Source organism: Trichechus manatus, unplaced genomic scaffold (genome assembly GCF_000243295.1).
Source record: "Trichechus manatus latirostris isolate Lorelei unplaced genomic scaffold, TriManLat1.0 scaffold00031, whole genome shotgun sequence".
Lineage (NCBI taxonomy): Eukaryota > Metazoa > Chordata > Mammalia > Sirenia > Trichechidae > Trichechus > Trichechus manatus.
The window spans coordinates 21,985,148-21,999,624 of NW_004443967.1; the positions used below are offsets into that span (position 1 = coordinate 21,985,148).

General features: G+C 56.9%; 1 protein-coding gene across 1 annotated transcript in view; it reads left to right on the top strand.

Moving 5' to 3' along the window:
• The first annotated feature begins 8,835 nt into the window (after positions 1-8,835).
• The window catches only part of ADGRA1 (adhesion G protein-coupled receptor A1), a 29,305-nt gene continuing 23,663 nt past the window's right edge, over positions 8,836-14,477 (top strand). Inside the window, exons 1-2 of the mRNA XM_012555156.1 lie at positions 8,836-8,960; positions 10,362-10,485. Coding sequence (XP_012410610.1) covers positions 8,911-8,960; positions 10,362-10,485 — 174 coding nt within the window. The 5' untranslated portion in view covers positions 8,836-8,910. The remainder of the gene's footprint in view (positions 8,961-10,361; positions 10,486-14,477) is intronic.

Below are 14,477 nucleotides of genomic sequence, written 5' to 3' on the forward strand. Positions count from 1 at the left end.
CAGAGGCCACTGGGATGGCCATTTGGAGCTGGGGTTCAGCTTGAGTTTTGAACTGGCTCTCCACACACCCATGCCCCTCGGCTCTGTCTCCCTCGGCCACACCCCGCCCCTCCCAGCTCCAGGCTCAGCCCCGCTGTTCCCATGCCGGGAAGACTCTTGCCCACCCTCTCCTCTTCCTCCAGCAAAGTCACCCTCTCGGGCCCCAGAAGGGCTGTGGTTCTGGCCAGCCACATGCCGGGTGCCTGTACTCTCTCAGGGCTGGGTAGTCGTCCCCACAAGGCAGTCAGCCGCAGGGAGCCTGGGCTGACCCCACGCCTCTGAGTAGCTGGCATAGGGGAGCACCTGCACCATCTGTGGGGTGAAGAAGGGAACAGAGGAGAGTGGAGCAGGGAGATGCTGCAGCATGGCCACAGGCAGCAAACGTCCCGTGAGCGGTGTCGCAGGGGGTGCCTGCAGGCCATGGCCCCCAACAGCACAGCTGGCACTGGTCAGCTTGGACCCCTCTGAGCAGGCCCTTCCCAGCTGGTGGGAGCAGGTGCCCGGGCAGTGTTGGGTCTTCCCTCCCACTGGGCCCCCGATGCCCCATCCTGCAGGGCTTGTGCGAGGGAGGTGGGGCAGCGAGACCCCCGGGGGAGACAGAGAAGACGCGTCCCTGCTCCGCACCCCGTCCCCTCAGAGGCCATGAGGCAGACCCCTGGACCTCACCTTGTCCTCTCTTATTCTCAGTGACGCCCCAAAATAGGACAGACTCCATGCCCTGTCCCGCCATGGCTTCTGGAAGAGACAACAGTATGGAGGGCCCCCGAGGGGCTTGGGCAAATGTGGGAGGGGAGCAGGTGGTCTCCTCGCAGACTGGGGAGGGGGGCTTAGGGGGCCACATGCACTGTTGGCCTCTGCTGCCCCCCTTCACGACACCATTCCATCCCACAGACGTGGGGTCTGACCCAGCCAGCAGCCCGTTCTACCACAGGGGCGCAGGGGCTGTGATCCATGTTGGGGGGTCAACAGCCAGGCAGGCTGGCTGGACCCCTGTCTACACTGCCAGGGTCCACACTGCTGATTCATGCTGGGAGAAATCCCTGTGGGCTCCTGCTTCAACATATTCGGATTTGAGGATATTTTACCACCACAAATATAAAAATGCCCCCTAAGTCTGTCTTCTTTTTCATATTTCTGTGCTGGAGCCCTCGGCAGACAGGAGCTTCTTTAAAAATAAAACACCCCCAGCTCTGCTCCCACTCCTCCCAGGGACGCTGGAACGTGAGTGTCGGGTGCTGTTGGAGAAGGCTGAACCTGGCCGGGTGTCTCTTTAAATCCGGGCTGCAGTGTGACGGGCGGGCAGCGGGCGGCAGGCAGCGGGCCGGGAACCCCTCCTCCCTGTTGCAGGGAGCGCCCCACCACCATCGGCGCCTCCTCCATCCCCATGGTGACGGTTGCCTCCCAGCCGCCCGCTGCCGGCCCCTGGTCCCCGGCTGCTGCCCGCTGGAGGCAGCCAAGGCAGCGGGCACTGGGGCAGGCGCCCGGCGGAGAGCGCTGAGCCCGGCCCCGCGCCTGCCCGGCTGCAGCCCTGCAATCTGTTGATCCCCACCTGCCAGCTCGGCTAACCTTCTGGGATGGGGAGCTGGGCCCCGGCATGGAGTACGCGGCACGGCTCACCGACACCGGCCGGCACAGAGCTGTCACCGCCCCAGCCAGCTCAGCCACAGTAGGTGAGGAGGGTGCTGCGGTGGCCAGGCGGGTGGCGGGCAGGGCAGGGTCGGAGCAGCGGCGCGGCAGGGTGAGGGGTCCGGGCCCGAATGCAGGTTCTAGACAAGTTTGTGTGAGGCAGGGAGCCGGAGCGGGGCGCCCGGGAGGCAGGCTGGCGTCTGCTGGGGGGGGGGTCAGCCCCGAGGCCCCACATCTGCACGGTGCATTTGTCTGCCAGGCTGGCAATTTGTGGGGAGACTAATCCTGGTGCGTTTGATTCTCCTGATGTGGCCGGGCCACGTGGACAGATGTGCTGGCTGGTCTGGGCAGCCCAGAGGAGGGTCCCATCTCATACTGGCATGGGAGCACGGGCCAACAGCACGGGGAAGGGGTGCTCCCCAGAAGGCGGCATCTGCTGCTGTCCTTCCCTCTAAGGTCCTGAGGTGCCCAAGCTCTGGGTCATCACCCCGAATCTCTGCACACCCAGACGAGCCCTGCCGGCGACTCCAACAGGCTGGAGATGTTGAGGGGGGCAGACCTCGTGGGGCGGCTGCCGCTCCAGCCAGGCGGACCTCAGCCAGGGCAGGGGTGCAGCTTCAGACTGAGGGTCTTCACCCGCCCCCCTCACACCACTGTCTTTGCAGATGGGTGCACCCTGGCGGCCTTGCCCGCCCCATCGCAGTGGCTCTGAGGTGCTCTGCCCGGGGGCTCAGCCCCACGGCCGCCGTCTGGGACGCTGACCTTCTGGACAACATGGAGGCCGGCGGGGAGCAAGGTGCCACGTGATTGGCTTGGCGGCAGCACCTCCGTACAGCATCGGCGTCGGTCACTTGGGTGCTCATGGTGAGTATGCCCCCCCGCCTGCCCGCCACTCACGGTGTCCCCGGGCAGATCAGGAAGCTGGGGGCCAGGATTGCTGGGCCCTGTGGTGGGGAGTCCGCTGGGATGGGGGCCGGGCCAGGTCTGGGAGCCTGGGTGTCTGCTCCGGGCCGCTTGGTGTGGATCATACTAATAAGCTGCAGGCATACCGCAATGGTGAATCAGTTAATAAAAGGACGTGTGGGTCACTCCAGCTCCTGGGGATGGGGTGAGGGTCTGTGCGCAGGCTCCCCCAGTCCGAACCAGGTTCGGGAAGAACCTCTCTGGAACTCGTGGCCTCCCTCCCTCACAGGCTCCCCACAGCCCTGCCACCCCTCCCATCACAGAGTTGGCCAGTGGCAGCCGAGGACCTGGGGGAGGGGAGGACCACAGCCTCGGGGTGGGGGGCGGCAGCCCACACAGACACGGCCAAGGCGTTTCCTTTCTCCAGGGAGCCGATCCGGCCCCAGCCACTGCAGAGTGAGCCTGCGTGAGGGGTTATCCTGAAGGTTTCATTATGGCTGCTGTCGCTTTGAATTCCAGAAAGGTTTATAGCCGAGTAAATAATACACTGTGTGTGTGCGTGTGTGCGTGTGTGTGCGTGTGTGTGCGTGTGTGTGTGTGTGTGTGTGTGTGTGTGTGTGTGTGTGAGGGCCGGCCGGCCGGCAGAGACTCCAGCACGTGCAGAGAATGCCAATGGCCTGTAGGACATGGCTGCCTAGGTCCAGACACTGGCAGGAGCGCCTGCACACAGATGGTCTGTTTGGGGACTGTCCGTTTGTCTGCCTGCACCACTCGCTCATGTCCTTCCGGTCGATTCTGCAATCCCAGTCCAAACTGGAGGGAGACTGTAACGGTCAGCCTCTCTCCAGGACCCGGCAGGGCTGCACGGCGTCACACAGAGCACGCCCAAGGAGGTGGCGGTGGGCCCCAGTCCCCTCCTGCCTTCCACACCAGGCACCTGTTGCCCCTGCGGGTACCACTCCCAGCACGGCACCTGGTGCTGGGGCCCATTATCGGTGGCTTCTCGTCCTCAAATTCGGATCCTTGTTTGCAAACAGACGCCTGGTACTGGCGAATGCTGGGTGGATGGTTGTCTGCCCCCTGAGATGCTCCTGGAGGCTCAGCGGCCCAGGACGGCCTTTGGGGGCCTGCTGTGTGGGGTTCAGCTCTTTCTGACCCTTGGACCTTCCATGCAAAGCTGTGAGTGGGGTGACTCTTCCAGCTCTGCTCTGTTTGAGTCTGCTCTCACTGCCCCCCCCCACCTCAGTTTATGAAGACTCCGGGGCCTTTGGGTACTTAGCTGTGCCCAACACTGCACCTGGCCCCCCAGCGTGGCATTGTCCCTCATGGTATCCAGCTCACCCGAGACTTTGGGAAGCTGTTGGTCAGATGTGGTGGAGAGTTTAAAATCTCAAAAGCTATGTGGGTTTTTACTTACTTCTAAGAAGGAACATTTGTACTTGAAAACATTTCTGAAGGAATAAACAGAGAACCCCCAGACCTGCCTGCCCCAACCTACAGTGCAGCCGCCCTTCAGTGTGGCTCTGGGTCTGCGGTATAGACCGTGGGGCTCTGGGTCTGCGGTGTAGACAGTGGGGCTCTGGGTCTGCGGTGTAGACAGTGGGGCTCTGGGTCTGCGGTGTAGACCGTGGGGCTCTGGGTCTGCGGTGTAGACCGTGGGGCACACTCACTTCCAGGGTCTGGGCAGTGCCAGAAGAGAAGGCTTGGAGTCACAGTCAGGCGGGTGGTGCGGTGATGTTGCGTGTCCCACACTGCTGTGTGTGGGACCCTCTCCCTGGGCTCCTGGTGGTAGGGCAGGAGTCGTCGCTTATAAAGCATAAAACACAGGTCACAGTCTCTGGGCCTTCCCTGTATCGGCCACACACGAACGCTTCTTTCCAGCAGCTGCCGGCTCCCTGGCTTCTTGCGGGTGGCACAGCTCTCTGGTCAGCTCGTGAATATGCCAGAGCGGAACGCAGGCTGTTCAAGGGTCTCCCCCTCGGGGTTTTAGTCCCTCAGTGTTTTCATCCCTCAGCATTTCCATCAGGAGGAGCAACTACGCCACCGCGCTGCACCTCCACCTCAGCTCTCAGTAAACAACAGGTGGAGCGTGGTTGTCTGTGCAGGGGGTGCTGTGAGGATTTCAACTCCATGCATACTACTGTGTACCCTAAGTCTCCTGTGACCCCACGCTTAGCTCGGAGAGCAACCGCTCTGAGGGGTAAAATGACAATCTGAAAGTAGTCAGAAGACATCCGAGCTGTGTGCTCTCCGTCTGCTTTCTCTCGGGGACTTGAGTCTGATGGTCTGGCTGTGGTGCCGACCTTGTCACTCACCGTGAGGGAGGCAGCCTGCACTCTCGAGAGGCAGTGGCTTTCCCAGCAATCCTTGCTGTGGGGACAGGAATTAAGTGGAATGATTGACAGGATTAGCATGGTTTGGTGTGATGCGGTGTGGCATGACATGGCATGGTATCATATGACATGACTTGATGTGGTGTAATGTGATGTGGCGTGGTGTGGCGTGACAGAGTATGATATGGTATTGTGTATCAATGACGTGGTATGACACGGAATGGTCTGATAGGGTAGAGTGCGGGTGATATGGTGTGGCATGGCCTGGTATGACATGGTGTGATATGTGGTATGACATGCTGTGACATGGTGTGGCAGGGTATGATATGACATGATGTTATGTGGTATGGCATGGTGTGGTGTGGCCTGGTATGACACGGTCCTCCAGTTCTCCTGGCACCACCAACTTCAGTATCTCTGGTGTTCCAGTCTAGCTGGCAGAAGCGCTTGCTTGCCCTGTGGGGCACAGTGGCGGGTGGCTAAGGGGCCCTTCTGCCAGTGGCTTCACTTCAGGGTGGTCATCCTGCGGTCGAGAGCAGCAGCAGAGGAGGGTGGGACCCTAAACCTGGGCCGAGGTGCCCAGGACGCAGACCAGCCAAGAAGCAGCTGGGATCACTGCCTATACCCACGGGGTTGAGGGAGGCTGGGGGTTGGGTGCCCACCTGCCAGAGGTGGGCCCCGGGAAGAGCCGGAATAGGACCCAAAGATGCAGTGTGCATCTCCGTGCCCTGGGGCTGCTGTAACAGATAGATGGCAAATGCGCGGCTTTAAGGAACAGGGACTTATTGTCTGGAGGCTAGAGGTCCAGATCAGGGTCTCATCCTCATTGGTTCCTCCTGTGTCCTCTCTTACTTTCTGAGGACTGCCAGCAAATCTTGGTGCCATTTGCTTGTAGATGGGCCCTCGTGTGGCATCTGTCTTGCCATGTGTGTGTGTGTGTGTGTGTGTGTGTGTGTGTGTCTATTCTGCTCAGAAGTGATTAGGTTAAGAACCCCCTCAGCTCTGGTGTGGCCTCATTAACACAACAAAGAGAACCCCTGTTTTCCCAAACAGGGTCACTGTCACATGTGCAGGGGTTAGGACTTCACCATGACTTTCTGGGGACAAAATTCACCCCATACCAGTGCGTTGGTCATATCTTTGAACAGTCAGGAGACATAAAGCTCATGTGTTGTGTGTTGATTTCCCTGCTCGGGTGCAGTAAGCCCCTGCCACGCCCTTTGTCCAGGAGGCAGAGGGGAGCCATTGCCCCCAAAGCCCCCAGCAGGTCTGACACCGCCTCCCCCAGCAGGGACCGGTCTCCTGGGCTCAGATAGTCGTGGCACTCCCAAATGTTTCAGACCTTTCCTGATCACTGAGTAAGCTCTTTGCTGTTTGCTGCTTTTCATTCAGCTCATCTCAATATTTAAGTTACGAAAGTCTGGTCAAGCTTACGTCCATCTCACAAACGCAGACCTTGTCATCCTTCTTAACATTTCCTCTAAATAAAGAGCCTTAAATAAGTAATGACCATTCCAGAAGGCAAGTCCTGTGACAGCTTCAACACATTTTCCCAAATCTCTTCATCATGCCACTAGCCCATGTATCCCTCCAAAGAGAAAACCATAACAGACCATATAAATGAAATGCCCAATTATGCTAATTTGCGTTCCCATGAATAAATTACTTATCTTTTGCCTTCTGCCTTCCCCCGGGAACACTCTCATGAAAGGTTGAAAGATCAGTAAGATGTAATTATCATTAAAAAGGCAGACAAGGAAAATACACCAGGCCCTAATGAAATCCACCCTCCCTGGCCCAGCGCCACCACGAAGCCTGCTTGCTCGGCAGGGCCAGCCTGGGGACACTCCCTGTGCAGGACTTAATGCCACCCCTCACCAACCGTCCACACCCGTGGGCTCCAAGAGGTTACTTCCCGAGTAACAGATAAGAGGGTTATGTTTCAATAAAACAAATGACGTGTGACTTGGTTTACCACTTTCTTCCCCCCCACCCCCACCCTCCTTTCTGTTTGTCTTTGGTGACACATCGACCCACTGCACCTGCAGTGTGAGAAGGTCTGGAGTTTACCAGTCGTCCTAGAGTCAGCTTTGACTGCTGGTGCTCCCGTGTGTGTCAGAGTAGAATGTGCTCCGTAGGGTTTCTAACCGCTGAATTTTCGGAATTTGCCCTGGCTGGACTCAAACTTCCAACCTTTCCGTTACCAGCTGAGCGCTTAACCACTTGCACCACCCAGGGACTCCTCATCAAAAAGGACACACACAACCAACTAACATGTAAAGGGAGCTGCTCCAGAGAAGGGGAAGTCCAAGCAAACCAGGACGCCGTCCCCTGCGCGCCAGTCTGCGACTGTGACTTCGTGCTTTCTCTCCGAGAAAAAGGAGACCAGCCAATCCAAGGGATGGAGCCCGTGCTTCCCAGGGGTGGAGAGAATCCTCACAGTCGGCACTAAGGAAACCCTCACTGAGCTGCTCCGGCCGTCCTGCAGGCATCCAGACAGCGGGACTCCTGCTTGTGGCCCTTAGTGCCCTTCCCCTCTCCCAGCCCCTGGGGGCCTTGCTGCCTTCCCAGTGGGTCCCCTGGTCTCGAAGGCCATGTCAACTGAAGCCCCTTGGATTCTGTTTAACTGACACCACTTTGTCATCATGACCTCGCCCATGGGGCATTTGTGAAATATGCTTCCAAGAGAAGCGTGGCCAAGTGTGAACTTTAAATGTGAACTGTATCTCCGGTTTCAGTTACCCACGCTGAATTCGGAATGTCAACATGCAGGAAGGCACTGCTGATGACTCTAATTTGGAGGAAGAAAGGAGAGTGGGAGGCCGGAGAGAACCTTTTCTGTTTCTCATAGAACACGCGTGTGCGCCAACAGTGCCATGCCCCTCACGTGGAAGCCCAACCTCACACGGACACACTCCCTGGGCCACCGGCCCCCACTCCCACAGCCGCTCCGGCAGGTCGGGGCCTCCCCTGTGCTTACTGCCCCGTGTGTCCCCCAAGGTGGTGTGACCCTGAAACTGGATGTTGTCCTCCTTGAATGCATTTAGAGAACCACGCTTTCAGCTTATGCACCTCCGTGTGCTTCCTCTGGCCAGGGTTTCCTAGAACCATCTTTGGATGCAACTTCTGATGTAGGTACATCTGGGGCTGCGGTTTTTCTGTTTTCATCTCTGCCCCCAGTCCTGACACCTGGGGGACTCAACTCTCTAATAAATAAAAAGACGAAAACTTTCTTCGGTTCCAAACAGTTCTGGCCTGGGGCATTCTTCCCTGGGTTAGCTGTGCCATGGGGATGATGGTGTTCCCCTCTGAACTCTGACCTTCAACCCTTTCCTTGTGCCATGACAGATGGTGGAGTCAGGCAGGTGACACCCAGAACCCGGGAGGGAAGGTCTGGGTCCCGTGTCTGTGTGGTCGTGATGACTTTTGCCCATGCCTGTTGACCGAGTCTCCTCTGTGTAGACTGGCTGGAACTTGATGGGAAACCCTCCTGGGAGGTCGAGAAGCAGAATTTCCATGGATGTGGCATTCAGATGTGGGATTTGGGGATAATATGATCTTTGGGCTACCACTCTGGAGGGCTCAGTGAGACCCCCATGTAGGCGGGAGTGTGGCCATCTGACACTCGTGCTGCGTAGAACGGATGCTCGATCCATCAGCACCCTGGAATGGCACGGGGCTGGGACAGGCTTTCAGGGCACAGCCAGAACGCTGCCCCTGGGAAGATGGCAAGGCCCACACAGCAGCCACCTGAGGAGGGTCTCTCCCAGCCCCCACGCCCTCCTGCCCCAGGTGGCATGTCCATTTCTGCAAAACCTGACAATCAGAGGCTCCAAGTCAGAAAAGCCACGAGTAGGCTGTAGGGGAGACATGGGCGGCAGGGAGGAACAGGTGGTAGCCACCTGGTCACAGGCCTCTGTCTTCTTTCCAGGATTTGAAGACTGTCCTCTCCCTGCCCCAGCACCCAGGGGAGCTCCTGCACCCCGTGGTGTATGCCTGCACTGCGGTCATGTTGCTGTGCCTCCTGGCCTCTGTCATCACCTACATCGTGCACCCCAGGTGAGGCTGCGCCGGTGGGGGCCCCCTCCAACACACCACGTGTCCACTTTCAAGTCACAGTCCTCAAGGGGAACCTTGTTGGCCCTCACTCAGCAAGGGGTCCTCCCTCGAAGGCATTTCACGGGTGACAAACCACCTTAGGCCTGCCGCCACCTGCCCATCCACTAGCCCCAAGGGTGGACACTGTCCAGGGAAAGGCAGGCCTTTCCAGGAACACGGAGCTTCCATCAGGGTCTTCTCAACTGCGGCCCCCATGTTCTCATCTAGCTGGGTGAAACTAGTTCAAATGGCACAAAGGTTAGAAGCCCACATTCGTGAGAAGTCAGGGCAGTCCACGGAGCCCTTAACATTGTGCCTTTGTATCTAGTCGTCGGTTTTCTGCGCCTGAGCTTGTTTCCTGGCCAGCCCCTACCTGGCGGAGTGGGATGACCTTGGTGTGTCTGCACCATTTGGAGAAGCACTGGGCATATGTGAGGAGGGTCAGTGTCGAGTCAGTAGTCAAAGTTGGAGTCATCGGCAAAGCTTAGGCATGGCCATAACCACAGTCATGGGCAGGGACTTAGGGGTGTCCAGGGCCACGGTCACGGGCAGGGACTTAGGGGTGTCCAGGGCCGCAGTGAAGGTTATGGCCGTGGTCAAGACTATGGTCATGGACTAAGCATATCACAGGTCACAGCCAGGGCCCGGGTGGAGCTGTAGACATGCTTATGGTCATGGAGGTGGCCCTAGTCATAGGACCTAGAGTCCTAGTCCAGGATACGGGCTGGCTGTCGCCAGAGTCATGCACATAGTCATAGCCATAGTCATGGCCTTCTTCTTGAGGTGTCAGAAGTGTGCTCAGAGGGAAGAGCTCAGTCCTGGAACCAGGAGATGTGTCATCTGGCTTTCCTCTGTCACCTCCTCTCTCCATGGCTGTGAACAGCCATGTCTCAGCCTCACCACCCTCACTGTGAAGCAGCCGGTGGTTCGAGGGTTAACAAGAGCCCTTCCATCACAGTATTCTAGGGGATTTGACTCTGAGTCATCCAATGGCAGCCACTAAGGCGGGATCCAGTGCAGCCTTGTGTCTTTTTCCTTCATGTGTCCTTCGCAATCCTGGTGGTGCAGTGGTTAAGAGTTCAGCTACTAACTAAAAGGCTGGCAGTTCAAATCCACCAGGTGCTCCTTGGAAACTCTATGGCGCAGTTCTACTCTGTCCTATGGGGTCGCTATGAGCCGACATCAACTCAGCGGGCAATGGGTTTGGTTTTTGGTTTAGTCCTCTCCGTGCCCACTGCAGTCCGCACCCCTGGGGTTGCCCACCGGTTCCCATCACGGGGAGAGCGGCCCCGGGTAAGAGGGCTTGCATTCATGCTTCACCCGCGGATGTAAGTTCCTGACATGGCTCTCCCTTCCCCACAGCGCCATCCGTATCAGCAGGAAAGGCCGCCACACACTCCTGAACCTCTGCTTCCACGCGGCACTGACGTTCACGGTGTTTGCTGGTGGGATCAATCGCACCAAGTACCCGATCCTGTGCCAGGCGGTGAGTGCTGTCCCTGTCTCCGCACGCTGTAAAAACCAAAATGTGGCCGTCGACCTTCTTGCCCAAAGGGAAATCTGTGATAATTGTCTTGTTCATGAAATGATAGTCTAGAACTTCCTCAGGTGTCTCTTGTGGAGGGCACAGCTGGGCGTCTGGGTGTCTGTATTATGTGGTTCTCCCACGCAATGCTGATCGTCTTGCTCAGCATTTGATCATATAAAACACTTTATGTTTAAATTGGACTGCCTTATACTGAGGCCTGTGGTGACGTGCTAACTAGACATTTGCCATCCAGCAAACATGGATTTCCTGGGATGGTGACCCGCCCACCTCTCCTGAACTCACTGGTGGGGCGGGAGCCAGGCAGGGCTGGAGCTGGAAGGACCAGGCCTCTCCCCTGCTGGCAGGTGGGCAGCTTCAGATGCGGATGCCTGGACTATGATCGGGGGGACGCCAGCCCGTGGGTCACCAGGAGTCCGGGCCACAGAAAACAAAGCACAGGTGGCCCCAGCACCCCCTGCGTGGACCCGGGGCGGCCTGAGCCACAGCCGGAAGCTCGATTCTGGGAGGGTCTGTTATCCGTCTCAGTTACCGGCGGAACTTCAGGGCAGCGAGTGTTGAAAAGGACTTCAAAAAGCCACCGAAACAGACCCACCTCAGTGACGCCTCAGGGAAAGTGCACACTCGCTACCACTGTCCCCTGCCTGCTTGGCGGTCACCAGGTGCGGCCACGTCTGCCGTGTTCTGTGTCAGCCTCACAGAACTTGAGCCGGGATCTACAGCAGTCTCGGCACCTGCCCCCAAACAGCTCTGCTCCAGAGACCTCGGCGCCAGGACCAGTGCCCTCCCTGGAGCTTCCAGACAGGGACAACCCTGAGCTACAGTGAAGACCACAAGTCCACACAAACCCACGTCACAGGCAACCAGGTTGGAACTGGGCTCCCCACCCATCCCTGGCTCAACGTGGCTGGGTGGAACGCTGCCTAAACCTGCCTGACGGCGGGCACACGGCCCATGCTCCTGAACCGAGCTGGCTGGACAGCGTGGAGACAGAGCCCCAGGACCCCGGAATACCTGTTAGGATCTGCCTACGAGTGCCTGATGGATCCTTCAGAAATGCCTTTATATAAAGACCGTTATCTTTCTGTCGGAACTCGGCCGCCAGGAGCTCATTTCACGTGGGGACTGGTGACGGCCAAGCGGCTGGAGCCGGAGCAGTCGGCCAGCCTGTGCAGCCTACGGCCCTGCAGCCTCTCACTGACCACGCACCCTGAGGCCAGAGGACACCCTGGGAGCTGTGTCCCCGCATGGCCAGCCCAGGTGCAGGCTCTGGAGGCCTGGCCTCCACTGTGATGTCAGCTGGAGGCAACACTGGAGGTGTTTGGTGGGGGTCGGGGGAGGGTCTAGGAGGGCCTGAGTGTCGAGATCCATAGAGGAGATCACATTAAGGAGAGAAGTGCTAGACTTGACCCCCGGAGGAGGATGATCCCCTGGACCCCCAGGAAGAGAACCTCCACCTGCTGGTTGAGAAGGATGATGAGGCCTGTTCCTGAGGCGTCTCCAGTCCTGGCTCAGCTTCCAAACGGCACCCGGGGCACCTCCTGCCCATTCCCCCTCCATCCATCCGTCCGTCCATCTTCCACCCAGCAAGTCTGCGTCCAGAGCCTCTCTTTGCCCAGACTGTGGAGATGTCGGGCTACAGCGGGAACAGCACCTGAACCCAAACCCCGAAACAAACCACGAGGGTTGTACGTATTGCAAGAAAGCCCCTGGGGGGTTGGCCTGCAGCTCTGGAGGCGGCCTCGAGGCCCTCACATGCCGGTCCCTCCCCTGGGACGGCCCAGACGAGGCCTTACCTCCACCTGGGCCTCTCAGACCTGTGTCCGTACGTGGGACAGCCCCTTGTACAGTCTCCCAGGTGAGGAGCAGACCGAACAGAGAGGCCTGAGGGGGCAGGTTAAAACCAGAAAATGTGTGTGGTTTCCCAGTCGGCAGCCAGGCCCCCCAACACTGATGCCTCACCCACCTTGGAGCCCACCCAAGATTCAGGGCCGGCCCCCCCCGTCTGGGCCACGTTACCAGGAAACCGTTGAGAGAAGGCCCAGTGCTCCTGGCTACAGAGAACAGATGGTTGTTATGGCAACAAAGAGATGACCGTCAGCCTCATTAAAAGTATTAAGTGACATCATAAACACTCACAGATGGCTGCTGCCGGCCGCGTGATAAACAGTTGCATCTGTGCTCGCTGGGGGTCAGGAGGCTGGCGGGAAGCACAGGAGGGCGGAGGGTGCTGTCGGAGGCCAGCGCGCATCCCTGCAGCCTAGCGGCGTTGAATAGACTGCTGTTTAGAGGCGTTTCAGGTACAGAGAAACTGCAGAAGGAACAGAGGTTTCCTGGGCACCCCTACCCATTGCCCGCGGTTTCTTCCATCAGTAACATCCTGCATTCGTGTGATACATTGGTTACAACTGATGAGCCCACACTGACACATTATTAACTCACGCCCGTGCTTTACGTTAGGATTTACTCTGAGCTGGACAGTCCTAGGGGTTTTGACAAACACATAATATCACATACCCACCATTACAGTATCATGCAGAATAGTCTCACTGCCCTAAAAATGTTCTGTGCTCTACCTGTTCACCCCCCAGCCCCAAGCCCCTGGCAACCACGGATCTTTTCCCCTGTCTCTACAGTTTTGCCTTTCCAGAAAGTCAGCTGGTTGGACTCCTACAGAACGAGTCCTTTCAGGGGGGTATCTTTCACTTGGCAACGTGCATTTAAGGTTCCCCCACGTCTGTTCTGCGGCTTCATAGCCCACTTTATTTTTATTGTTGAATAACACTCCATCGTATGGACATACTACAGAGCGTTAATCCATTCACCTATTGAAGGACATCTTGAAAAAATGAATCAAGACAGAGCTTACGTCTTTCAGAAAAATTAACTCAAAATGGATCATAGACCTAGATGTAGGATGCAAAACTACACAACTTCTAGAAGGTAATGCAGGAGAAGATCTAGGTGATCTTGGCTTTGATGATGACTTTTTAAGATATAACACCAAAAGCAGATCCATAAAAGAAAAAATGGTAAGTTGGACTTCACTGAAATTAAAAACTTCTGCTCTATGAAAAACACTGCTAGGAGAATGAAAGATAAGGCACAGACTCGGAGAAAATACTTGCAAAACACCTATCTGATAAAGGACTTGCATCCAAAATACGCAAAAAGTTCTTGAAACGCAACAATAAGAAAACAAACCATCCAATTACAAAATGGGCAAAAGATCTGAACAGACACCTCACCAAAAAAGTTATACAGATGGCCAATGAGCATATGAAAAGGGGCTCATCATCATACACCACTGTTTTTCTTGCCTTTAAGTAGGCTCTGACTCATGGCGACCTTACGTACAACCGAACATACTTGCCCAGCCCTGTGCCATTTTCATAATCACTGGTAACAGCTCATTGTCAAAGCTATTGTGTCAATCCGAGTCACTGAGGGTTTCCCTCGTTTGTCATTAAGGAATTGCAAATTAACACAACGATGAAATGCAACTACATGGCCGTCGGACGAGATAAAATCAAAACGCTGATGACGCCAAGCGCTGACACCGGGCTGTGGAGCAACAGGAGCTCTCACTCCGTGCTGGTGGGAATGCAAAAGGACACAGCCACTTTGCAAGACAGCCTGGCAGTTTCCCGCAAATCTAAACAGAGGCTTTGGAGCCATACAATCCAGCAATCACACTTCCGGGTATTTACCCAAGTGAGATGAAAACATACGTTCACACAAATACCTGCACAACAGTGTGTATAACAGCTTCATTCATAATTACTCAAAACTAGGAGCAGCCTAGCGGCATTTTAACCTCTCCATGTGTCCACCCTAAAGTCTGTATTTGGCAGGCAGAGTTCTGTTTCTTCATTCCCGTAACCCCCAAGCTCGTCCCCATCTGGCGAGGCTCCGCACAGTCCACCCTCCCT